General features: G+C 44.9%; 2 protein-coding genes across 11 annotated transcripts in view; one reads left to right on the top strand and one right to left on the bottom strand.

Moving 5' to 3' along the window:
* Positions 1–15128, top strand: part of SKP2 (S-phase kinase-associated protein 2, E3 ubiquitin protein ligase) — a 25041-nt gene extending 9913 nt beyond the window's left edge. For both annotated transcript variants that reach the window (XM_014544878.1, XM_005872593.2), the window contains exons 3-10: positions 3412–3523; positions 6343–6486; positions 7412–7546; positions 9501–9599; positions 10662–10792; positions 12538–12589; positions 12750–12857; positions 14889–15128. In XM_014544878.1, coding sequence (XP_014400364.1) covers positions 3412–3523; positions 6343–6486; positions 7412–7546; positions 9501–9599; positions 10662–10792; positions 12538–12589; positions 12750–12857; positions 14889–15102 — 995 coding nt within the window. In that variant the 3' untranslated portion in view covers positions 15103–15128. The remainder of the gene's footprint in view (positions 1–3411; positions 3524–6342; positions 6487–7411; positions 7547–9500; positions 9600–10661; positions 10793–12537; positions 12590–12749; positions 12858–14888) is intronic.
* Positions 9972–26167, bottom strand: part of NADK2 (NAD kinase 2, mitochondrial) — a 36021-nt gene continuing 19825 nt past the window's right edge. For 4 of the 9 annotated variants that reach the window (XM_005872594.2, XM_005872595.2, XM_014544883.1 and 1 more), the window contains 4 exons: positions 23277–23332; positions 23096–23149; positions 20509–20632; positions 17750–19695 (listed from right to left, as the gene is read on the bottom strand). In XM_005872594.2, the coding sequence (XP_005872656.1) occupies positions 19557–19695; positions 20509–20632; positions 23096–23149; positions 23277–23332 (373 nt within the window). In that variant the 3' untranslated portion in view covers positions 17750–19556. Of the gene's footprint in view, positions 10207–15137; positions 15219–15429; positions 15433–17749; positions 19696–20508; positions 20633–23095; positions 23150–23276; positions 23333–26167 lie in introns of those variants that run through there. The other 5 variants (XM_014544879.1, XM_014544881.1, XM_014544880.1 and 2 more) reach the window with 3 other exon arrangements.

Here is a 26167-nt window from a genome sequence, read left to right as displayed (position 1 = left end):
GTCATGATGCTTCATTGAAATCTCTCCCTTGTCTGCATCTCAGACTCTGAGCAGGCATCCTTGCTCATCTTTTTTTTTTTTTTTTTTTTTTTTTTTTGGTGGTGGGTGGTGGTGGTGGGGGGGGTTTGCTCATCTTTTTATCCCTAGAACAGACCCCAACATATATGGTGCGTGGTTAATAAGTATATGAATGGAGGAATGTTTCAGACATGGTGCTAGTTCTTGGAAATACAAATTTTTTTTTTTAAATAGTTCTTGTTCTCAGGAACTTGCGGTCTAGCGAGGGACCAGGCAGATGAGAAAGTAAGTAAGCAATTGGGAAAGTGACCTGCTGTTGGTGCTGTCCTGGAGGTCTTCCATAGGCGTGGGGGCTTTAATAGCGACTGGATTTTAAAATAACAGCCGGGGGGGGGGGGGGGAGCACAACATATACAGACCCACTGAGAGGGAACACAAATACTCATCCTGAAAACTACAAAGCACTCTAAATGTGCTTTGATAGTGAACACAGATAGTGAACATGTTGGCTTCTAGATAGTGGACATAGAAGAACAGGTTGGGCCCTAACTGGAACGCTTTGAACTTCATGCTAATCAGTACAGACTTTAGGCTAAACATTTGGGGGCGCCAGTGAAGGGCTCTAACCGAGGGAAGGCATGCTTGTTTGAGAAAGATGGAGAAGATTGCCCAGGAATGCCGCCCGCCCGCCCACCGGCCGGCAGCAGCTGCTCTGTGCGTCACCTTCTCCCTCGGGCCTCACAGAGCCTGGTGCCGTCAGCATGCTGTCCATTCAATCCTGGCACCTCTTAAATGGGGGAGGACAAAGAGGGGCTGTATATTAGACGGAGACAGCGGACAAGTAGGAGACCAGTGGAGATTGCTTACAAGGAATTGGCTCACACAGTCAGGGATTGTGGAGGCTGGAATGTCCCGCCCAAGATCTGCATTCCTGAGGCCTGAGAACGGGGCCAGCCTGGGGTGTGGGTTCCAGCCCAGGGTCTGCAGGCGGGAGGGTGCCAGGCTCCCTTAATTAGCCTCTTCTAATCAGGCCCCGGATTGGCTGAGACCTGCCCACAGAGGGAGGGCACTCTGCTTTTCTCTGGTTCAGGTGTCAGTCTCATCCTGAAACACCCTCTCCGACACGCCCACACCACCAGGCCCAGTCCAGCTGGGTCACAAAAGAGGATGGCTCTGGAATTGGCGGGGAGCAGCGGGAGGCAGGGGTCGCGACCCACAGGTTGAGAACCACTGCTCTAGTGGCTGCTCAGCACATTCAGAGCCAGAGCTGAGGGCCTCATCATGACGTAGAAAGCCCTGCACGGCCTCATCTTTTACCCCTCCCCCCCTGCAGTTTTTTTACACTGTGCTCCTTGCTGTTCCCCAAAGCAGAGGTGCTTGCACCTAGAGCACACCCCAGACACCCATAGGGCTGGCTCCCTCACTTTGTTCAAGCCTCTGCTCAGCGATCACCATCTCTGTAAGGCCTTCCCTGACCACTGTGGTCAGACTTTGAACACCTACCCCACGCTCCCCATCCTCTCCTCCACCCGGCTTGATTTCTCTGCATAGCACTCATCAGTTTTCACATAGCATGGCATTTACTACTTACTTTGTATCTGTGATTATCTATTTCTTCCCACACGTATGCAAGCATTTTTTCTGCCTTGTTTACTGCTCTCTCCCCGGCGCCTAAAATGACCCCTGGTCAGTGCCTACTTGTTGACTAATGGATGAGGACACCCTTGATGTTACACGTCTAGGTAAATTGGAAGCCTGGGAGAATAGGGTGGGAGTGCATTTGCCTTGTGTAAATAAGGTCACTATGAAACCAAAATGTGGGGTGGTTTGAATCCAAGTTCGTTGTCTCATAAACTCGAAGGATGAAGTCTCTATTAAAAACAGTTTTTTAGTGGAAGCGACATTTATTGACAGAAATGGTTCCAAAAGCAGGCGAGTGGCCAGAGCTTCCGTCCCATGTTGCAGTCGGGTGTGGTTTGGGGAAGTCTGTTAGACCATGTGCAGAGTCCACATGGCCGGGCTCGGGGAGCATCCTGCCAGCAGCCCGAGCCTAGGGCAGCAGGAAGAGACAGAGGTAGCAGGCTTTTTAATCCAGGGGGTGGATGCAGTCTTGCTAGCTCCTGATTGGTCCTTTCAAAGAATTCTGCCTCAGCAACATCCTTGGGATTGGTTTCTACGCCTTACTGCCATGTGATTGGTTATCTGCAGGCTGGGTGTCTTAGCAACAGTCTATACATTGTAAGCCTTATCCAGCTGGGTTTCCTTAGCAGTTCTGCCTAAGTGGGTTCCTGGTTCTATTTTCTCTGCCCCCCCCGTCCTGATTCCTGCCGTCCTAGCTTCTCTGTCTCCTCAACTACTTGCTCCACTGAATCCTCAGTGACTACATCAGTGATGGCGAACCTTTTGAGCTCGGCGTGTCAGCATTTTGAAAAACCCTAACTTAACTCTGGTGCCGTGTCACATATAGAAATTTTTTGATATTTGCAACCATAGTAAAACAAAGATTTATATTTTTGATATTTATTTTATGTATTTAAATGCCATTTAACAAAGAAAAATCAAAAAAATGAGTTCGCGTGTCACCTCTGACACGCGTGTCATAAGTTCGCCATCACTGGACTAGATGGCCAGGATTCCTTAGCCCCTGGATGACACCTGAGAGGGCTGTGGGCTGGCTCTGAATCTTTGCCGGAAATTGGCCTGCGGGTGCGGAAGAGAGTGTGTCGGGAAAGTATTCTTAGTTTCCCCTTTTCTTTGCCAAGAAAATATGGTGCTTGCTTCAGGGGACCTACACCGTGAGTGAACAGAAAAACAATTGAGTGGGTAATTTGATGAGCGTTAAATTCCTGTTTCACGCTGAATGTTGTGTGTCCTTTACGGGTAAGAAAAAGGTCAATATGTTGTAGGCGGCTGCAGGAATGGCACCAGGTGTCTGACCGGCGGGTCGGAACGAACCTGGGTTCAGCAACCTCGGTACTTGGGTTCCGGCTGGGAAAGAATTCAGAGCAAGACCCCAGCTGTAAGAGAACATTTACTTGGTAAATCACAGCAGTGGAAGAAGTGATTCCTACAAGACATGGGCTCGGGAAACGAGTTACGGAGGCAAAGGAAGGGCCCATGGAGCTTGGGAGTGAGGAAGCTAACAGTAACTGCCCGGGGAGAGTGGTGGGGCGGGGAGGGGGGGCGCACACAGGGTCCTCTGTCCTAAGGGGTTTAACGGTGGAGATTTTAGGGGAGGTCCCAGGGAAAGATCTTAACAGAATATTCAGTAGCCTGATGACCTGTGCCTGCCCCATCGTCCTTGCTCTGCTCATGTCTGTCGAACTGTCTACAGCAAATGAACTTGGCGGTTAACAGAATGGTGATGGGAAAACACATTTTTTCCCCTCCAAGGTGTTTCCTGGGACTCGCTTCCAGACGAGCTGCTCTTAGGCATCTTCTCCTGCCTGTGCCTCCCGGAGCTCCTCCACGTGTCCTGCGTCTGTAAGAGGTGGTACCACCTGGCGTAAGTATTGTCCGCCCCTTTGGCCTATGGGGGCGAGGGGAGAGGAGGGTTATTCACTCATGGGGTCTGTTGAAAGGAACAACCGAGAAGAATATAGTAGCACACAGCAAGCTAAGTACCTCCGTGTTTCTGTGAGTACTTGGTGTCTCATTTCCCCGGGAAAGGGAGGGGTCCCTGGAGGTGAAAACTCCCCCGTTAATGAGACCCTCTGCCCTGGATCCGGTGAGGGGAGATCCAGGTAAGGCACAGCCGCCCCTCACCCTGGAGAGCCGGGCGGCGAGTGCAGGGGCCAGAGGACGTGGGGCCTGGTATTGGGACCGGAGGGAGGTCTCTGTCGCTTTGGGTGGGAAGAATGGCGCCTCCGGGACAGGACAGTTAGGAGGGGAAGCACACACAGATGCCGCGGGCAGTGCCTGGCTCGCAGTGTGCAGCACGTGACAGCCCACGGGGGTTGGGGTTTTGTTGGTTTGGGGGACGACACCTTTCAGGTGTGGACAGTGAGCTGGGCACGGAAAGTTGTGGTGAGCTGGGAAGGCAGCCACAGGCCAGCAGCGGCGAGAAAGGCTGTGTTTATCAGTGTGAACCTTTTTTCTACCTTCACCCCTTCTCATCCCCACCCGCCCCTGGCCAGCCGTCTCTCCTTCCGGCGTCAAGGACTCTCACTGCGACGGCAGGAGCCCCTCCCTCTCCACTCGGGGTGTGCTGGGATAAGACACCTCGTATTTGGTCTCACTCATCGCCCCCCCCCTCTCAGGGACCCCATTTTCATTGTCTTTCTGCCAGCTGACCTCATGCAAAATCTGTTACTCTTCATCTCAGTTGTTGCAAAAGTAATAACGGACATTTATTAAGCACTTGTTATGTGCCCGGCGTGGCAGTCCAGGCTTCTTAGTAACAGGTCAGATAACACATGGACAGTTTCTTTGTGCAGAATTATTCCACAGCCCTCGCCAGTGGTCTGTTTATTTCAGGCAGTGTTAAAAAGTAAAATTTTTGTAGGCTTTTATTATTTTTTTAATATATTTTTATTTCAGAGAGGAAGGGAAAGGGGGAGAGAGAGAAAAAAACATCAACGAAGAGAGAATCATTGACCGGCTGCCTCCTGCACACCCCTCACTGGGGATCAAGGCTGCAATCCGGCAGGCATGTGCCCTTGACCAGAATCGAACCTGGGACCCTTTAGTCTGCAGGCCGATGCTCTATCCACTGAACCAAACTGGCCAGGGCTCTTGTAGGCTTTAAAAATGTGTGCTCATGCGTATGACCTTGTGTTTGCTTTCTTGTTAAATTGCATGAATCTGTGCTTGTTAAAGTTCCCTTATTGTGTTCAGTATTGGTACCTCCTTCTTGCATTAGAAAGACTATCCAAAATCTAATATTTTCCCTTTTCTTTCACATTATTTCACTTGTGTTTGCTTTCTTGTTAAATTGCATGAATCTGTGGTTGTTAAAGCTCCCTTATTGTGTTCAGTATTGGTACCGCCTCCTTGCATTAGAAAGACTATCCAAAATCTAATATTTTTCCCTTTTCTTTCACATTATTTCATATCTATCTCTCTATATATATAAGCCTAAGCGACCAGTCAACCATTCGACCATTTGACTGGTAGCTGTGAGGCGCACTGACCACCAGGGGGCAGACACTCAATGCAGGAGCTGCCCCCTGGTGGTCAGTGCACTCCCACAGCTGGAGCACTGCTCAGCTGACCAACGGGTGCCAGATGTTGGGCTCATGGCTGGCACAAGCCTCTCCCATGGGCACTCCCCCTGCACGCCCCTCCCCCATCCGGACTGGGAACAGGATCAGGACCAGTGGGGCCGGGATGAGCGGGAGCAGCGCAGTGCCCGGCCCGAGCTGGGGCCCCTTGGGGGATGTTGGAGATCTGGTAGCTGTGAGGCGCACTGACCACCAGGGGGCAGACACTCAATGCAGGAGCTGCCCCCTGGTGGTCAGTGCACTCCCACAGCTGGAGCACTGCTCAGCTGACCAACGGGTGCCAGATGTTGGGCTCATGGCTGGCACAAGCCTCTCCCATGGGCACTCCCCCTGCACGCCCCTCCCCCATCCGGACTGGGAACAGGATCAGGACCAGTGGGGCTGGGATGAGCGGGAGCAGCGCAGCACCCGGCCCAAGCTGGGGCCCCTTGGGGGATGTTGGAGAGCCAGTTTCGGCCCAATCCCCGCAGGCCACACCGAGGGACCCCACTGGCGCACAAATCCGTGCACCAGGCCTCTAGTATCCACATATATTTTATGCATGTGTGTGTGCGTGCGTGTATATAAGCTAAAAGGTATTATAAAACAGAGCTAAACTAAAAATTCTTTTTCCTAGTAGACGTCAGAGTCACAATCACATGATAGAGTAGTGCTAACTTTCCTACCTTTAGTGTATTGACAGTGTGGTAACCTGTTTCTGGGTAACAGAAATGGCAAGTGAGGTTATTGTGGCCATTGGAACCTACTCACCTCGTCAATAATCAATTAAGCAATCTGAGCAGTCGTTTTTAAAGTTATCAAATGGAATTGAAGGCTGGAATTCTGTTCTCCGGGTCCAGGTCCTTGCATTGCTCATGACAGCACTGAGCCACCTACATTGGAAGTCTGTAGAAAGAGGAACAGGGAAGCTGATCCATGGTGTGACCAAGTTCAACAGCCTTTAAAATGTCATGGCTAATGTACCGTCAGCTTAAAAACAGAGGTTTCTTCGGAATTGGCTTCAAGGCGATGTATTGGCGGCGTCCTCCTCGTTAGCATCGGTATTGGGAGCCTGCAGGATCCAGTGCCCCCAGCTTACCGATCGAGCCCCCCTCTCTCCCAGGTTCGACGAGTCCCTGTGGCAGACCCTGGACCTCACCGGCAAAAACCTGCACCCGGAGGTGATTGGCCGGCTGCTGTCCCGAGGGGTGGTGGCCTTCTGCTGCCCGCGATCCTTTGTGGACCAACCGTTAGTTGAACATTTCAGGTAAAAAAAAAAAAAATCCCGCGGAAAGACTGTGTCTAAATCTCGAGGTGGAAACCCTCATATCCCCATCTGCTCAGTCCTCCCCTTCCAGCAAGTTCCTGTTCCCAATGCCCTAGAAATGTCCACACAGGAATTCCCTCCACACACCTCAGTATCAGCCTGTCCCCATGGTACTCAGCCCCCTTACTTCCCTCCATGCACCTCAGTATCAGCCTGTCCCACATGATGCTCAGCCCCCTTACTTCCCTCCATGTACCTCAGTATCAGCCTGTCCCCCATTATACTCAGCCCCCTTACTTCCCTCCATGCCCCTCAGTATCAGCCTGTCCCCCATTATACTCCACCCCCTTACTTCCCTCCATGCCCCTCAGTATCAGCCTGTCCCCCATTATACTCCACCCCCTTACTTCCCTCCATGCCCCTCAGTATCAGCCTGTCCCCCATTATACTCCACCCCCTTACTTCCCTCCATGCCCCTCAGTATCAGCCTGTCCCCCATGATGCTCAGCCCCCTTTACAACTTGCTCTCCCGTCATCCTCCCTGTGGGAGTCAATGCCACTGCCCTCCACCCCCTCGTCGCCAGAAGCCGTCATCGACATCACATCCTTGTCACCCACACCCAGCTCGTGCTCACACATTCATTTCTAAGCGGGGCTATATGGGCAGTGACAGCTGGACCTGGAAAAAATCCTCTTGAATCTTAAAATGGAGGAGGAGGGGAATTCGCTGGGAGCAATTTGCCGTATGGCAGAAACTACAGCGAATCCTTAAAATGTGCACGTAGCGTCCAGCTTGGGATGGGGCGCTCAACTGGGGCGTGGGCAGGGCGGTGTGGGCTGGGTGGACCTGAGCCGCCTTGCAGAGCCTCTCTCTCTCTCTGTCTCTGTCTCTCTCTCTCTCTCTCTCTCTCTCTCCTGTGTCCAGCCCTTTCCGCGTGCAGCACATGGACCTGTCCAACTCGGTCTTCGAGGTGTCCACCCTGCAGGGCATCCTGTCCCTGTGCTCCAAGCTGCAGAACCTCAGCCTGGAAGGCCTTCAGCTCTCGGATCCCATTGTCAAGTGAGTGGCAGCGGAGCCTGTCCCCGCGACCATTGGATTTAGATGTGAATTCTGTTTCCTGCGTGTAACTGGGGTGCCCTGCTGTCCACAGCCGCAGGGACTGGGGGAATACCCAGAGCAGGGTTTCGGCTCCTGAGAAAACGTCCCAGGGCTCCCCCAGGCAGCCAAAGTGTGCACGCCGACTGGATGCCAGGCCCCGCGCTGGGCCCTGGGGAGGCCCGGATGAATGCGGGCCAGGCCCCTGCCTCTGCCTGGGAGAGGCAGATAATTACAGTGCAGCGCGTTTGTTCACAGCGAGACCCAATTAGGGGTAGGGAGGGCCGCCTTCGTGCAGGAAGTGACTCGTAAGCTGAGTATTAAAGACGCCTGCACACGATAGGGCGGAGGAAGCAGGTCCAGCTGCCTTGGCTCTCGCGGGAGCACCACCAGGCTCGGTGATCTGAGTGGTGGGAGGTGAGCCTCATCAGGGATCAGACTTTTTTTTTTTCCCCACTCATTTTATTTTATTTTTTTCATCATCTTTTATCCCCCTAAGCAGGTCCAGCTGCCTTGGCTCTCGCGGGAGCACCAGGCTCGGTGATCTGAGTGGTGGGAGGTGAGGCTCATCAGGGATCAGACTTTTTTTCCCCCACTCATTTTATTTTACTTTTTTCATCATCTTTTATCCCCCATAGACCCTCTTCACTCATACGTAGAATCTAATGAACAAACAGAACTAACAAGCAAAATAGAATCAGACTCATAGATAAGAGACCCGGCAGACAGCTCCGGTCGGGAGTGGGTGTTGGGGAGGTGGGGGAGTGAACGAAAAAGAAAAAAGAAAAAAAAGAACGAACTCATGGGCACGGACAGAAGGGATCCGATCTGAAAGGGCCCTGCCGCGCTGCTAGCAGAAGTCTGGATGCCCGTAAACTGTCAAGAGGGGAGTGTGGTGACCGGCGGGCTTCTGAGAATGAAAGGAACTTGGCAGAGTTGAAATTTAGAAAATCAACTTGCTGGCCACCTCAGAGGGTCAGTCAGACATGGAAGAAACGAGACTAGTTTTATATTGACTTCGCTGTGTTCATTCAGGTGAGAATTTATGAAACCTGCTGTAAAAAATAGAATAGTAATAGCGCTAACATTTAGTGAGCGCTTACTACATGCCAGATCCTAAGTTCTTGGTAGGTCTTCTCATTCGGTTCTCACAGCAATCCCATAAAATATGTTCTTAGTGTTCCCTTTTTACAGATGTGGAAACTGAGGCACAGGCTGAACAACTTGTCCAAAGTCACACAGTTTGTAGGTGGCAGAACCGACATTTGAACCTGGCATTGATGATCCCAGACATGAGGCATTTGGGAATGTAGAGGAGAGGGCAAATTTGAGAGATATTTAATTGAAGAGAACCCAGTTACTTTTTAAGTAGGAGTTTGCCTGCGCCTTAATTCCAATTATGGGTGAAATGGAAATGTGTTTATTCTTTCGCTTTTTAAAAAACTTACCTTAAAAGTACAGCGATGAATGTTTCTTGTGTATTTATGTTAAGCCCCTTATTACATTGTATTATTTGATTTCAACAGCCCTACCAAGCAGGTGCTGATACTTCCATTTCACAGATGAGTAAACGAAGGCAGAGAGCATCCTGCTCAGTGTCAGACACATAGTGAGGCGTGAATTTTTTTCTTCACATTTTAATTTTAATAAATTTTTATTTTAGGTTTTTAAATTAAATGTACTGGGGTGACTGGTTAGTCAAGTTGATAGGTTTGAGGTGTACGATTCTAGATACATTGTCTGTGTATTGCACTGGGTGTTCACCGCCCCAGGTCACATCTCTGTGAGACGTGAATTTAAACTCACCGACTCAAGGCCTGTCGGTGCTTAACCGCCTCGCTAGCCTGCTTTCCTCGGAGTGCTTGACGGAATAAGAGCGTCTTATTGATAATCTTCTGGCGTTTTTCTCTTTTCCCAGTAACCTCGCTCAGAACTCAAATTTAGTGCGACTTAACCTTTCTGGGTGTTCTGGCTTCTCCGAATCCGCCCTGAAGACTTTGCTGAGTAGCTGTTCCAGGTAGGCGAGATCTGGGGCTTGATTACAGAGCTGTGGTTTCACACCGGAACAGAATTGGGAAATCCTTTGAGCGATTCCCAACTCCGAGCTCCTGATGGAATGAGGCAATCACCTTTGCCCTCTAAACTCAGGAGCCAGATGCAATGAGTTTGCAGAGCATGCTTGTGAAGTAATCCCTTTTGTTGTTATTATTTGCAAAAGGGAAATGTAGCAGTACGTTTATCACAGTGCGATTGAAAGAAAGCCATTTGCACCTGACTGTACAGTTAGGTTATTTCCCCTTTCCTGTCTGTAGACCTAACTTAACCGCTCCTGGTCTTTTGTATTGTGTTAGTCAGTATATGAATACAGGCTACAGAGATACAGGTATTACTGACAGGACACGGTTCACTGAGTACACAGCACACACCAGGTGTGCTGTGTGTGTCCTTTCTGCAATCCCTGGGTCTCTGCACGTATCTCATCGCGTTGTACCAGTGTTTCCGTAATGACCTGTTGAAAGTAGATGGCCTTTGGATAAGAATGGTATCTGTGAGATGAAATGTAAGCCCCCCATTTTCTCAGGAATGGGGTGTGTGTGTAATGGTTGGACCTTTCCTTTGAATGCCTCATTTGCTCAGAGGCCACGTGAGATGAAGCAGTTTTTTGCAGCATCAGTGTCTCTTTATCAGGAAGCAGCTGTTTAAACATCTCAGGTGATTGTTCAAGTCTGTGTGGCTATTTGCTAATAATCGGGGTGGTTGAGAAAGAAACAGGCTGGAATTTCTACTCCCCGTTCTGGAATGAGGTTTGAGCCCTCAGGAAGGGAGGAGGGTGCTCCCCTTTGCTGCCACAAGGGGGCAGCATTCACTCAGGCCTTGGCTCAGATTCCCTGGCGACTTTCTGGGGCCACCTGGAGCCGGGGAGTGTCGGGGATGGGCCGGGACAGGTTCGGGTGGGCTAAGGCAGCTGCTTAGAGAGGCAGTGGCCCGGGCATGGCCTGGTGAGGAATTGGTGGCTCCATGTGCTCCACTCGCTCCTGGGTGGTGGTCTCACGCCGTCCCTCTTGCCCCCGGTGTGCAGGCTGGATGAGCTGAACCTCTCCTGGTGCTTTGACTTCACTGAGAAGCACGTGCAGGTGGCGGTGGCGCACGTGTCAGAGACGGTCACCCAGCTGAACCTGAGCGGCTACCGCAAGAACCTCCAGCGGTCAGGTGAGAGCCCGCGGCGCTGGGCCGGACCGCGGCGGGCGGACCGCCTGAGCGCCTCCTGAGTGCTGTCCTGCCAGCTTGTCTCCTTCCACCCAGTGCCTGTATTGTTTCCCCCTTGTGCAGAGGAGGGAGCCGCTGGTCGGATGGGTCAGGTAAAGGCAAACAGCTAGCCAGCATCAAGGTTTGAATTCAGAGCCTAGAAGTAGAAACCTTTATACTTTCAAACCTGCTGTTTTACTGCATGTGGAGAGCGGCTACAGTGTTTGGACAGGGTCAAGCCTCGGACTAATGAGAGGGCACAGTCCTCTCATGGCCACGTGCAAGTCCCAGCTTGGAGGGCAGGGCCCTCCCAGCACAATGATAGCCAACAGCTATCGTTGTAAGCTTGATCCTATGGTCCAAACACGTGGCCCCACGTGCCTGAGTGATGTGGGCTTGATAGAGTTCAGGTGCATGTAGTTGAGTAGGATCGAAACCCACGAGAATGCTGTAAACATCTTGACCACGCCCTTACTTTGCCTCGTGGAATCTGCTATAAAATAAAGACACGGCTTGTAGTCGGTGGCACTGTCTCTCCATCAGAGAGGACAGCGTCCCACCCAGACCCAGCTCATTCTCTTGTCTGTCTTTTCTCCATCCTTCACCGCCCCCTCTCAGGGTCACTGAACCAGGCTGAGCTGGCGTGGCACATAAGGTGCCCTGGGGCTGAGTATGCCATGGCAGTGCCGGCTCGCCACAACTGCAAACTTTTTTTATAGTAGAAACAGGGGTGGGGAACCTTTTCTCTGCCAAGGGCCAGTTGGATATTTATAACATCATTCGTGGGTCATACAAAATTATCAGCTTAAAAATTAGCCTGCTGCATTTGGTCAAACATTTAATTAACTCACCTCTAAGGCCTTGGCAGGGCCAGACCAGACCAAATGATTTCAGCCCACGGGCCGGACATTCCCCACCCCTGCTCTAAAATAATACAAAGTCTAGTCATTTATTATCATTATCAAGTATCGTGTACTGTACATAACTGCAGGTGCTTTACTTTTATTCGCAGGTTAGTAGACACAGCAGCACCACAAACTCATGAGCAATGTGTTCTTATTCAGCGTTTACAAGGGCTGGGTCGCCAAGTAATGGGATTTTCAGCTCCGTTTTAACCTATGGGCCCTTCTTTGTACAGGGGTGCGTCTTTGAAACGTGGTGCATGCCTGTACAGAGTGGTGTTTGGTTTGCCTTTTGCTATGTGAGGGGCATTTCCCCCCCCCCCCTTTCTGCTGATACATCGGCTATGGAAGCGGTTCTCAACCTGTGGGTCACAACCCCTTTGGGGGTCCAACGACCCTTTCATAGGGGTCGCCTAAGACCATCGGAAAACACATATATAATTACATATTGTTTTTGTGATTAATCACTATGCTTTATGTTCAATTTGTAACAATGAAATTGGGGGTCACCACAACATGAGGAACTGTATTAAAGGGTCGCGGCATTAGGAAGGTTGAGAACCACTGGGCTATGAGTTGTTGCTAACCACTCGTTTTGCACAGTTCTCTTACTATTTCCAATAGTTTTCAGGTGGTTCGTTTGAATTTTCGGGGTAGAAAACTCTTGTATACCAAGGCGATACTCATGTCTAATAGTTCGCCACTCTGGTCCCATTGATCTGAATGTGCAGCAGTGGCAATGACAGTATCGGTAACAGATGCCCTTGTCTAGTTCCTTAATAGTGACCGTCATTTTTTTTCTTCTAGATTTCTCCACCTTAATTGGAAGATGCCCCAATCTTGTCCACCTAGACTTAAGGTATTTCTTCATGTATTTATTTTAGAAAAAATACGTGAAAAATCATGACTCCTCATTGAGTGAGGAAAGAATCTTAATGTGTTGAGGGAGCTCAGCGTGGACTGTCTGTCCTCCCCCCTGGCACGGCGGGGTGGCTGTGAGTCTCTCCTCTCTGTTTCAGTGACAGCGTCATGCTGAACCACGAGTGCTTCCCCGAGTTCTACCAACTCAACTACCTCCAACACCTGTCGCTCAGTCGGTGCTACGATATAATACCTGAGACTTTACTGTGAGTATGTGGGTGTTTCAAAGCTAGTGGAAGGCAGGGGCCAGAAGAGATGTCGCTGGGTGTTAAATCCGTTGTATGAGTAGCAGATGTTGAAAACATAAACATCGACATTAGTGTACTGCAAACTGGTTAGGGAAGGCCAGCAAAACCGAAAAACCGGGGCAGAATTGTTTTTGCTCAACATACCTGGTAACGGTGCGTTGACTGAGGCCTAGCTGGTTTGGCTCAGTGGATAGAACGTCAACCTGTGGACTGAAGGGTCCCGGGTTTGATTCCAGTCAAGGGCATGTACCTCGGTTGCAGGCTAGATCCCCAGTCCTGGTCCGGGTGCATGTGGGAGGCAACCATTTGATGTGTCTCTTTCACGTTGATGCTTCTCTCTCCCTGTCTCTCCCCCTCCCTTTCGCTCTTTCTAAAAAATAAATAGAAAAATATCCTCAGGTAAGGATTAATCCCCCAAAAATAAGATCCCTTATGAACACCAGGCATGTTTTATTTGGGTAGTACTTTTATTTTTTAAATCGCCCTTCACGTTGAGTTTAGCGAACATATATTAAATATCGTTGTTTACAATGCTTTGTTGAGTGTAGAATAAATACCCTTAGAGGGAAGACTGGGTGAGTGGTCGGCATGGGCGGTCTGAAGGGGAGCTGAACGGTTTGGGTTCCATGAACACCAGGGAAGCACCGAAGGCCTTGGCACGGGGGAGTGACATAATCAGAGCTAGGCTTTCGGAAGTTGCCTTGGACGCTGGCAGATAGACTAGGCTGGAAGGAAGGAAAACCAGAGACAAGGTAAGCTGGCCGTTACTATAAGGAAAGTTTGTCTTAAGTAACTGCTGGTAATATGAGTGTAAAAGATGCTTCTCCCCCCAGGTCACTGATGTGCTCATTGATTTGCAGGGGGGTTTTGTTGAAATTCCAAATCAAACATTCCCTCTCTGAGACTTTGTACTGTGTCCCAATCCGGAGCAAATACAGATCAGAGAGATGGATTTCTCAGCACACAGGCCTGGGTTAAAGAGAAAGAATCATTACCAAAAAGTATTGACTTTGGCCCTAGCAGGTTTGGTTCAGTGGATAGAGCATAGGCCCATGGACTGGAGGGTCCTGGGTTCGATTCTGGTTAAGGGCAGGTACCTCAGTTGCAGGTTCCCGGGCCCTGGTTGGGGTACTAACAGGAGGCAACCAATCGATGTGTCTCTCTCACATTGATGTTTCTCTCTGTCTCCCCCTCTCCTTTCCACTCTCTCTAAAATCAGTGGAAAAATATCCTCGGGTGGTGGTTAAAAAAAACACAAAGTATTGACTTTGGGTAAACGAGCTCCCTTTTTTTCTGAGCCAGAATGTCACTGTTGACGGAGTTTATTTCACCTCCTGGGAAACACCGAAGAGGATTAGCTGATGTGACATGTGTGATATGCAGAGGGAAGATGGCCATGGCCCCCTCTAAGGGCATGGTTCCCCCTTCTCCACCGTACCCGACTACCTACCCCTGTCTGAAGTATCTGGGTGCAGGCACTTAGGTCCCATCACATATAATGGGCTTGTGGACTGTTAACCAGTATTGAGAAGTTGTCCAACCAGCTGACATCTTTTGAGATGGGGAACCTGAGGTCAAGTCCATGTCCTTCAAGTGTAACCTCCCGGTGATTTCCAGCTGGTGCCACAGTAAACATGTACTCTTACCATCACCAGCTTGCTGGCTTGTCCTCACCACACAGCAGCACCCTCCAGGATAAATCAAGAATGGAGACAGGAAGCAAATAACGGTTGGATTTTAAATAAACTGATGTGGACTGTGTTGCTGGTTGGAAATTCAGCACAGCGCACTGGCCTGTTCCCCAGGCGGTGGCCTGTGCTTTGCCGTTGGGTTCATCTTTGCTATTTTCTTAAACTGTGGGCCGCAGAGTACATTTTCAGTTTGCATTTTATAGGGTCTGATCCGAGTTGTTGAAAGTGGGTCATGTCACTCTAGTGGGACAGTTTCCATAGATACTGAAAGTCTCTCTCTCTCTCTCTTCCTTTCCAGTGAACTTGGAGAAATTCCCACACTGAAAACACTACAGGTTTTTGGAATCGTGCCAGACGGTACCCTTCAGCTGTTAAGGGAAGCCCTGCCTCACCTCCAGATTAACGGTTCCCACTTCACCACCATCGCCAGGCCGACCGTGGGCCTCAAACTCCACCCGGAGATCTGGGGCATCCGCTGCCGACTGACACTGCAAAAGCCCAGCTGTCTGTGAAGTGTGCTTTGCAAGGTGCTGTCTCCTTTTTTTCTTTGGGTCAGGGAAACGGGCAGGAAGCCCGACCGCTAGAGTGCTCGGCTGTGTGAATTCTCGGTTTTCCCTTTGCCTTCGTCCTGCAAGTATATTAGAGAAGCATTTGAGAGAAAACTAGGAAGTGTTGCTCTTTTAAAATGACAGGAAAAGCTGTCACTGCTCTGCTCCTAAGAGCCTAGTCGTGGGCCTTCTGCAATTTCAGGAGCACGAGCCTGTGATTTCAAGATCCACTGAGAGCAAAATTTGAGCCACCTCTCCCAAGTGCCCTTATTATTAAATCTATTTAGAGACAAGCTTAAAAATCACCAGCAAGCAAATACTTTTCTTGATCTATATGCTAACTTAACTTTCTTCTATTTAAATATTCAGTGTTGCTTTGTTAGACATAGTTGGGAAAAATGATAAGCTATTCATATTGTAGGATGGTCGGTTTGAGGCAGTCATTCTGGGGATAGAAAAAGGAAAATGCCCATTTCAACTCTGCCTTTACATTGGCAGTTAGGTTCATGGAAACAAGTAGTCCTGGGTCATTCACCTTACAGTCTACACTTAAAAGAATAGCCAAGCGGATATAGAATGTGGAGGCTCTGGAGGCGGTTTCTGTGACAGGTCCATCTGAAGTATGCGCTGATGCGCGTTGATGGGGCACCCTTTATGTACTGTACTCCCAGAACACTGAGGTAGCTGAGGAGATGTGATTGTGGTCTTCTAACTTTATTAACTTTATGAGCAAATGATGTTAAGTGGGTTCTTTAGCTTTGAAAATGCCTCACCTTGTTTTCGGAAGGTGCTAGTAAACGTCTCTCTTCTTGAAATGTGGGATGGGGTGCTGAACTGAAGTTGCCTGGGCTTGCCTGTATTGCTGAGGTTCTTGAAGTTATTTTTATATTACTCTAGAATCACGTCTTTTAAATTGCTTTTTTTTTTGTCTTCCACAATCCCTGTTTTTACCTACCCACCCATTTTATAAGGTTACTGGACCTAACGTTCCCTAAGAACTGCATGCTCCTCTCAATCAGAAATACCAGAAGCAGGTGTAGGTCCCATGGTTTCAGAGCAGTAAGCACAGCTCGCACCTGCAGAAAAGCTCACTCAGGTGTTGAGCCTTTGATAGCATCAGTGGTATTTTTCAATGGCACACAGAAGCAAATGGACTCAATACTTTAGAAAACACACTAATTTCTTATTTAAATTGATGACCTCCCCATATGTTCAAAATGGAACAGAAAAGCCAAAACCCGTCATTTCTAATAACATTGTTGTTGGTTTTTAAATCACATTTTTCAAATGTTAGAAACGATGGTATGAAGTGTCCTTATCTGTCTAGAGACCTAAGGAAGAACATTTTAAAGTAGTTATACCAGAAATGATTATGTTTCAATCTTGTAGTAGCTCAAACGTGCTAAATACTACTTGAGATTATTGTTTACAGATTAGTGACAAGGGCTGGGGACAGGACCCGGCTGGATTCTGACTTCCGGGTGCCCTCACACACATAGTACTTCCAAACTCAAGTCCAGTCAAAAGCTATTTTCCTAACACGTCAGAGTAATCTGTATTTTTGTATGTGATTTCTACTTTTATAAACTTGTTTTAAATAAAACACATTTTTATAAAAATGAGTACTTCTGCTAAGTTGTGGTCCTTTTTTCCCCTCCTTTAAGCACGGTAGCTAAAATTGTTTAAAGTGCTTTAAAAAGAAATAGCACTTACAAACTTCTAAAATGCAGGTGATTGATGGGATAGTGCAGTACTATCCAGAAAAGTCAGCTACTAGCATTTTCATGTTCACATCTGCCTCTGGCCCTGGACTCCTCTTCGATCCCCCAGCCACAGTTGCAGAGATATGAGGGACACTCCGGCTAAGTGTAAAGTTCTTATTTCTGGATAAAGTGACAACACTGTGTCTCTTCTATCTGGTGAGCTCAGTTGCAATCCAACATTTACTGAAGATCTACAGTGAAGAGGATATTGTGTTTGAACAGCAGCATGGGGGAGGGTACTGACCATATAAGGAAAGGTACCAGTTTTGGGGGCTGGGGAAACTGGAACCCCTTTCCACTGGATACCCTAACCCTGAACAAGCAAAAAAGCAACCTCCTCTTCTCTTACCACTGCTCTCCCATGACTTGCTTTACTGGGGCCATAAATATCAGTGTATATGGGGCATCAAAAATACTAAGTCAGCATTATCTGAAGAATCTCTACACCAGCGGTTCTCAACCTGTGGGTCGAGACCCCTTTGGGGGTCGAACGACCCTTTCACAGGGGTCGCCTAAGACCATCAGAAAACACATATATAATTACATATTGTTTTTGTGATTAATCACTATGCTTTATGTTCAGTTTGTAACAATGAAATTGGGGGTCACCACAACATGAGGAACTGTATTAAAGGGTCCCGGCATTAGGAAGGTTGAGAACCACTGTTCTACACTAAGGGTAAGCACTTCATGGTTCTGTGCAGAGATTAGCAGTGAAGGAAGTCAACAAGGCCAAGAGTAATGCACACCAGTGGGGGGAAAGACTTCTGAAACATAACATTTGGGAAAGCCAGGTTTTCAAATAATGACCCCAAGAGAATTAAGGAAGTAAATGAAATAAAAAGGAAGAGATAGCAATAGTTTAATTTTATTCACATCTTGTTGCCATTAAAGGTTAATTCAAAAAACATTTTTGCTATTCTAACATCCTTTGCCTCTCATCATCTCTTACAAATAAATCCCCACCACAGAGCAGAAATATTAGGAGTTATATTGCAAATGGAGCACATTAAGCAATTTTTAAACCTTTGAAATATGGCTCACGAACAATTTTACACAGCAGGTTACCTATTAATATGTTACATATTAACAGATCTATGGTACCACATGGACAGATTTCCTTGATATTAAAGATGGAGTTGGCATTTTTGTCAAGGCATTTTAAACTTATTAAGGGAGTTTCTATACTGTAGAATTTCACTTTATAAAGTAGATTTTAATATATCACTTGTAAATCAAACCAGAAACTAGACCAGCTCTGGGAAAACACTAATATTTACTGAATGCATCATGTTAACTGTTTGCTAGTGAGTATACAGATACTCTTAATTAGGAAAAGAAAAACATTCTTGTTCTGGATATACATCAAAGCCTAGATTACTTTTGTGTAGTAACATTTATATTAAAAGTTTGACAAGAACATGTTAAATGTTGGCAAAACCAAGAGCACTCAATTGGATTGTGCATCCTCACTTTTACAGAATTTACTTCTGAGCTCACTGGACTCACGTTCTATCAGGATAGTCCATTCCAGTCATCAATGAATACCCAGCAACTGAACCAGTACATGGGACAGAATGGGTATTCAATAAATATTTCAATGATTGAATAAATGGCATGAGACTACCAAAGATTTCAAGATGCAGCAATAGGTGCTTTTTGTGAAAAGTCTAGGGTTACATATAAGTAGGTCAAGAATTAGAAAAAAATTAATTCTCATGGGGGGACAAAAGGCCATAACATTTTATCCTCCAAAGCTAATGTGAAAACTTGGAATATGAGCTAGGTGAAAACTACCATGGTATTAAAAGTAGATAAAAATAGTTTTGAGAGGTTTGACCAAACTCCTAGCAGAATATGGCAAATCAGTTCATCCTTTTGTCTTTGAATCCATGTTAAGAGATTTTTAAATATGGAAGAAATCTATTATATTCAAGTCATTTTTTAAAAAATTGCCTATCACCTAAAATAGCTATGGGATAATTAATAATTTGTAACAGCATCGTGATTCTGTCCAGTTATATGTACTTCACCCTGCATTGTCAAAATTAACCTGAAAGTCAAATGAAAACTATAAATAATTTTAAAAATGATTGTTTGAACTTCTTAAATCAATAGTCATAATAATATTGTGTTCTGAAATTAGAAAATTCTTAGCACATAGAAAAACACATTTACCTACTTCAATTAGGTCAATGTCAGGATTTATCAAAATTCTCCATCAAAAATTTCTTTAAATCTTGATTTTTAGGTGCTATAAAAAATATATACTTTGAAGGTGTTATACTAATGATAGGTGTTGTTCTGACCAATTCCACAAAGTTAGGAGGAAAGGGAAGAAAACATTTAATCCTTTATTTTGAACCCACCTCTAAATTTAAAAGATACCAAGTACTCTTGAATACCACTCATAAGTAATATAGAAATTTCACTGGTATCAGTTCTAAAGTTTAGTCCATCCACTTTCTTACAGAGTGAACATCTTTTCCCTCAGAACCCCACAGAAGAATAATACAAATCTCACTTTCTTAGTCACCTTTGAGCCCAGGGCCAACCAGTCTCAACAGTAACCCAAAGATGTAGCTTCTGACCGGTGGTCTGTTTCAGCAGTGCAAGTATTTTTCTGGTAATCAAAGTCTCGTCTGAGGAAATCCTTCACTGTTCTAGAAGCACAGTTCGAAGCTCATCTTCTTTATTGATCATCATTGAAGCAATTGCTCCATCATTAAACTCAAAAGAAGTGCCTCCATCCACAACCATACAGGCATCCCAACAACGAGAACGGACACAAACCCTAAGCAGAAAGCAACATCTCATTAAATAATAAGTTTTCTTAACTCGAAATAAGGTTTCTTTAAAACCCATAATTTTATCTGAAGTGGCAGGTGTGGGAGGGAAAAGACATGACTCCTACTCTAAAGGTTTACTGCTACACTGGCAGGTTTTAGTGTTTGTTCTGCTTTTATTCCACAGCACAGGAAAAACGTTGCTTTCCAGTCGGTTTCTTTTAAAATGATAATATAATCTTGTTGTAGTCTAAATACTTGAGAAAAAAAAATCTGCATCACCCAAGTAACTAACTATGCCCCTTCTACTCATTTACATTTTAGTGGTGCTAAAACGGCACATTCAGTTGGAAAGAAAATGTCATTTTAGCCAGGTCAGCAGTTCCCCCACTAGACTTCGTTTGAAATAACTTTTAACACATTTCGTACCTCTCAGGAGTTTTCTCGTGTTTCGCGCGCCATCTGTTAAGGACCGCTCACGAGTGTTCTCGTTTTTCATGCCCATGGAAAAAGGAGTGAATCTAGATACTTATGTATATTTTGTTTGGTCCCTCTTCATAGAGGAAAATGTTTTACGCAGTACCATACGTTAAAAAAGTACTAGGAACTTTAATTGTTTGTTTTTGTAAATAAAAATGTTATAATTATTGAAAAACAACACCTAAAGTGCATTATGATGATTTAAATAACGTGCAGTTTGCCCAAAAACATGCAGTCCCTGGCGTATGTCTTAGAGATTTCTATGCGGTACGCAATGTGTTAACATAAGGGTAATTACAAGGGATGAAAGCCTCACACTCAGACTTTGGTAGCTTGCTTACTTTGAGGTGAAACAACGCTGACGACTGCTTGAGAAAACTCTGTTTGCTATTGGTTCTCGAATACTGAAAAGTATTTTTGGTTCTTCCGGACTATAGAGCAGCGATTCGTTATATTCGTTTGTTACTATGAAGAAAGAAGAAACAAGTATTAGCACATTCAATAACAGATGGTCACTTGAGAAGTGCAAAATGAAAAATGGATGCTATCTCCACCTCAGAAGCAATTCAGTTCCACAGCTCTGTTTAGTATCAAGTACCTTGGAACTCATTACATGTTCCATTAAAAAACAACATCAAACCTCAGAGGGAAGGTAGGGGAGGGTGGGGGTAAGGGGAGACATCAACCAAAGGACTTGTATGCATGCATATAAGCATAACCAATGGACACAGACACCAGGGAGGTGAGGGCATGAAAGGGAGTGGGGTGGGGGGGCAATGGGGGGATAAGGACACATATGTAATACCTTAATCAATAAAGAAAAAATAATAATAGAGTGCATTAGATCTCCAGAACATTAAAAAAACAACTCATAAATGAGGATTAGGTTCCAAGATTAGTCCACAGAACCGTACATCACTCACAGTAAAGGAAATAGTTACATTTTGGGTGGGAAAAAATTCAAAGCTAGTAATTAAACAAAAATAGAGGAACTAGCTGATGGCACTCAAAAATGGAACTTGAGTTGCCATATTTCCCCTGCCAAGTTCTTTTCCAAAAGATCATGTCAAAGAGTTCATAAGTATAAGTTAATAGTCTTGATATAAAATGCAATCTCAAAAATGATAGGCAATATGCTTTCACTTCTGAAAATGCCATTATTCAAGACAGTTTTAGAAATTGCTGGGACCTGCGATCTTTTTAACAAGAGGCGCATCAGAGTTGGCAGGCAATGCACAAACTGGTTCAAGACAACTAACTGTACGACGAAATCAGGCTTGACAGAATGATCAGTTTAGTAGCATATTAAAGACCATCAGATAATCTGTATTTTCCAAAATTTCATCTGAATTTTTGGGTTCTTTTAAAAACCTAATTCATGTTTTTAAAAAGAATTTGCCTCCCTGGGAACACACACATAAAGTACGTGCTGGCTCTGAAGAAAGTAGGTCCAGAGTGTCAAGTGACCGCGGGCCTGGCACTCACTATTGCTTCTAAAGACAGTCAGATCCTCAAAGGAATAATGGTCATTCACAAAGCAGTTTGTTTATTAAGGGAAAAACCAACCACTTGACTGTATACATACCCTTAATTAATTTACATACCTGATATAAATTTCAGTTGATCTATATGCATTATGTTTAAGTTAAATTACATAAGACTCAATTACTATAAATGCCCAATTTTCCTTTCTTTGACATAGATTTAATACTATGCTAGCTCATAAGCCATGATGAAAATAATCTGTTAGATCTCAAACTGAGAGGAAGAAATAGAGTCCAATTTAGAGAAATGAAAGGGAATTCAGAGATTTAGTCCAGTTTTTCAAACTAACTTAAAGACAAACCATCTGCCCAATGAAGGAATTCTTGTGTAGAAATCCAGACATACAAATATATGAACTGACACTTTATCATGTATTGCTAAATCATTTTAAAGGCAACCAACAAGAATGAAGTTACTCTAATAACTCTCAATTCAAGTGTGTGTTTATGGATGGATGACAGTTTTAATCTCATATGCGTTGATATCCACTTTGTGTAACTATTTTACTTGGGGTTTATATGTTAAAAAAAGAAGGTAGATGTAACTATAAATATGTTTGGGCTTTTTGTTGTTTTTTAAAGGAATTTACACCTTCATATCAAAGGATCCTCTTCAATTAAACACACAGTAAGAAAAGCTTTAGTTTGATGTCTACAACATTGATCCTGATAAATGAGTGGACTTTAGTGTGTTAAAATTTCATATGTAAATCAAACGAATGTTATTTTTCAGAATTTAAATATTTTTAAAATAAATTTTTAAAGAACAAAGCTGAAGAGTCCCCAAGCACCAGTGATCTACCTGCCCTCCTTTTACAGCAGAGGGAGTGGAGGAGTGGGAATCACAGTCCTGCCCATCGTTTCAGTCAGGCACTGGTTGGTCTGGGATTGGAACCCAGATCTTTAAATTCCCTGGTCATCCTTTCTTTCAACAGGACTAGTTCTATTAAAGGAACCCTGAGGTAACTGGGCAGGAGCAGGCAGGAGAGGGGCAAGCAGAACATGTTAGTGAAGTGAAGATAAGCATTCATAGCTCAGTGAATTTCCCCTCATTCAGAGGATATGAACGGCACACTGAGTTTAGGTGTGCATTTCCTATTTGCCACATGTGTATTTTTCTGTATTTTCCTACTCCCTAAGGCATATTTGCAGTTATGCTGTTTCTGACATAGACAAAAATCATAATATAAAAGGTTTATATTATAATTTTTGTCGTTTTAAATTTTTATTGTTTAAATATATTTACTAGTAAAGGGATATTAAACATGTTTGAGACAAAAAAGTATTGTGCTTTGCTAAATAGACAAGTACACATCACAATAACATCCTAAAATCAATACAGAACTTAAATGAAACTTAATAATTAAGATCATTTGTCACTGACCTTTCTCTACCAGTTCTCTGTTCAATGGAAGACTTAAACTTCCTTGTCGTTTTGCTATTGAAAAAGGAAAGAGGGAATATATATTGATTAAATACTTTGTACCATGTAATAGCTAACACAGCATAAAACATATGCATTCTATAGTATAATTACAATGTATAATAGCTATTTTGGTACTCACCAATATTTAAAACATCTTCCACAGCCTGAGTTGCAACCCTGTTAATATTGAATGACCTAGAAACAAACACCACATAAATTCTTTGTTTTAATTCTAAGAACATACAAAAAGTGAGAAAGGAATAATCTACTTAATACACAAAGAACTTTTAGAAATTATCAGAAAAACACAACCAAAGACAACAGCCACTTCGCCCAGTTTTAAAAAGTGGGCCAAGTACATGGACAGTTCATAGGCCTGTATGAAAAAAATGCTCATTCTTACTCATATTTAAGGGAATACAATTAAAACAAAGTTTTTCTCAGATGTGCAAAAATTAAAAACTGATAACGTATTGGCATGGATATGGGAAAAGAAGTATAGGAGTTGCCATCAAAGAGCAATTCTGCACTATTTAAATTTAAATAGAATATATTCTTTGATCTAGTAATTTATTGTAAGATATACTTGCATATATAATACACAAGGACACACAAGAATTTTACTGAGACATTGTTTATAATAGCAAACCAACTATATGTAGTAAAACTCAAATATATGTAGCAATAGGAAGCTGGTTAAATAAATTATAGCTATTCAGCAGAGTACTATGTAGATATTAAAGAATTAAATAGAACTAAATGTGTTGGTATGTAGAGATAACCAATATATTAAGTTAAAAAACTGAAAGCATTATATAGTATATATGTTACTTTCCTGTTTTATTTATATTAAAAAAACACACAATTATACATATATTTGGTGATTATGCCTGGAGATTAGTACTAGAAATTTGAAATTAAAGAGAAACTAGCTTTGACCGGTTTGGCTCAGTGGATGGAGCATCGGCCTGTGGACTGAAGGGTACCGGGTTCGATTCCAGTCAAGGGCATGTACCTTGGTTGCAGGCACATCCCCGGTAGGGGGTGTGCAGGAGGCAGCTGATCGATGTTTCTCTCTCATCGATGTTTCTGGCTCTCTGTCCCTCTCCCTTCCTCTCTGTAGAAAATCAATAAAATATATTAAAAAAAAAAAGAAACTAGCTTTTCATTGTATACTCTTTTGTACTATTTAACATATTTTTAACGTGTAAGTATTTAAGTCATAAAATAGTTTCCTTAAAGGTGAGAAATCCTTTGCTAGTATGATACCTAACTTAACCACTTACAAACAGATGTTAACACAAACAAGAATAACTTTTAAAAGTAGCTCTGTCCTGGGGTCTATATAAAGCAAGTTTTTAAAAAAAGTTCTTCTAGAAACTTAGAATTATTCTCTTAGAATTAATACTCTTCTCACACGGTATCAGCAGACAATCCTGAGGAAAAGGAATAACATAAGGAGCCATACAACTCTAACCCAACTCAGTGACTCTTAACTTTTTTGAGGGGGGATAATAAATACATATCCCATTCTAACCCTATCTTCTATACATTTTGAAAAATGTGAAAAGATTTTGAACAATCTTTTATGAAAAATGCATATACACAAATTTTTAAATTAAAAATTTGGGGTCATTCACAAACCAAATCCCTCTGCTATAAAAATCTAAAATCTGGCCCTTGCCTCTTCTTCACTATTACCTGCCCATTTACACATTCTGACACACCAAGCTCATTCTCACCTGTGTGCCTTTGCTCATACCTACTATCTATATCCATGGTCGCCAACTGGTGGTCCAGGAGGTCCAAAGGTTGGCGACCGCTGATCTATATATATAAAAGGCTAAGCGACTGTCCAACCGTCCAGTAGGTATAACGCACACTGACCACCAAGGGAAAGGAGCTCAACACACGAGCTGCCGAGCTTCAGTGACTTGGCAGCGCTGGTTCTCAGGTGACACACCCTGGAACCAGTGGAGGGAGCCCGATTCCGGGGTGTGTCACCTGAGAACTGCCCTCTTGCAATCTGGGACCCCTCAGGGGATGTCGGAGAGCTGGTTTCGGCCCGATCCCCACAGGCCAGGCTGAGGGACCCCGCCTGCCAGAGGGATCCCGCTCACTCCGCAGATGCACTTCGAGCTGCAGCGCTGCCCCAGGTGCAGCCAGTGGGGGAGGGACCACGGGAGGTTGGCTCCAGGGCGTGTCTGGCCCATCTCGCCCAGTCCTGCCCCACTGGCCACCTTCTAATTAATTTCTTTTCAATGTGCAAAAATTCGTGCACTGGGGCACTAGTTTGGTAATAAAGCAAAATAGTTTAAGTGTCCTGACTGTCTTATTGTTTAGTATAAGTTCCCAATACCTATCTCACATCACATGCTATAAGACATAAAACACTTAGGGCACTACCTGGCTCATGGCAAGAACTCAGCACTAAATGAAAATGCCAAATGCAAGGGATATGTATGTTATATTCTAATTCCTGTGAATATCACATTTTTGGAAGATACTGTTTTAGAATTCTATTTTAAATCTAAAAGTCACATAAAAATGACCTATGTTTAGTAGGGTTCCATTGAATTAAATATATATAAAGGACAAAATATTTTAGTAAGTAATATCTCCTTACCATAGTTAAGATTTACCTTAGAAGAACAAAGGGCTAAGAAGACTTGCTGTAATATTCCTAGATTCCTATTATTAGGAATACCACTTTCCTATTAAAACCAACCCAAACTGGAGAGACCAAGATGGCGGCATAGGTAAACACCGGAGACTGCTGCCGCAAACAACCACTTCAAAAATACAACTAAAAGACGGAACGGACATCACCCAGAACCACAGGAAGGCTGGCTGAGGAGAGACTCTTCAACTAGAAGGAAAAATAACAGTACACCGAGGCTCAGAGGAGGCGCAGTGTGGAAAATACTCAGGTGCGGAGGTGCGCGCGCAAAGCGGGCTGGTGGCTGAGGGCGCGGTTGTCGTTTTCAATCAGGAGGGAGTCTCAGACACTGAGCTCCAGATCTGGGCGAA

This window comes from Myotis brandtii, unplaced genomic scaffold (genome assembly GCF_000412655.1).
Source record: "Myotis brandtii unplaced genomic scaffold, ASM41265v1 scaffold384, whole genome shotgun sequence".
Lineage (NCBI taxonomy): Eukaryota > Metazoa > Chordata > Mammalia > Chiroptera > Vespertilionidae > Myotis > Myotis brandtii.
Note: the sequence above shows the minus strand (reverse complement) of the source record. Positions and strands in the feature narration are given on the sequence as shown.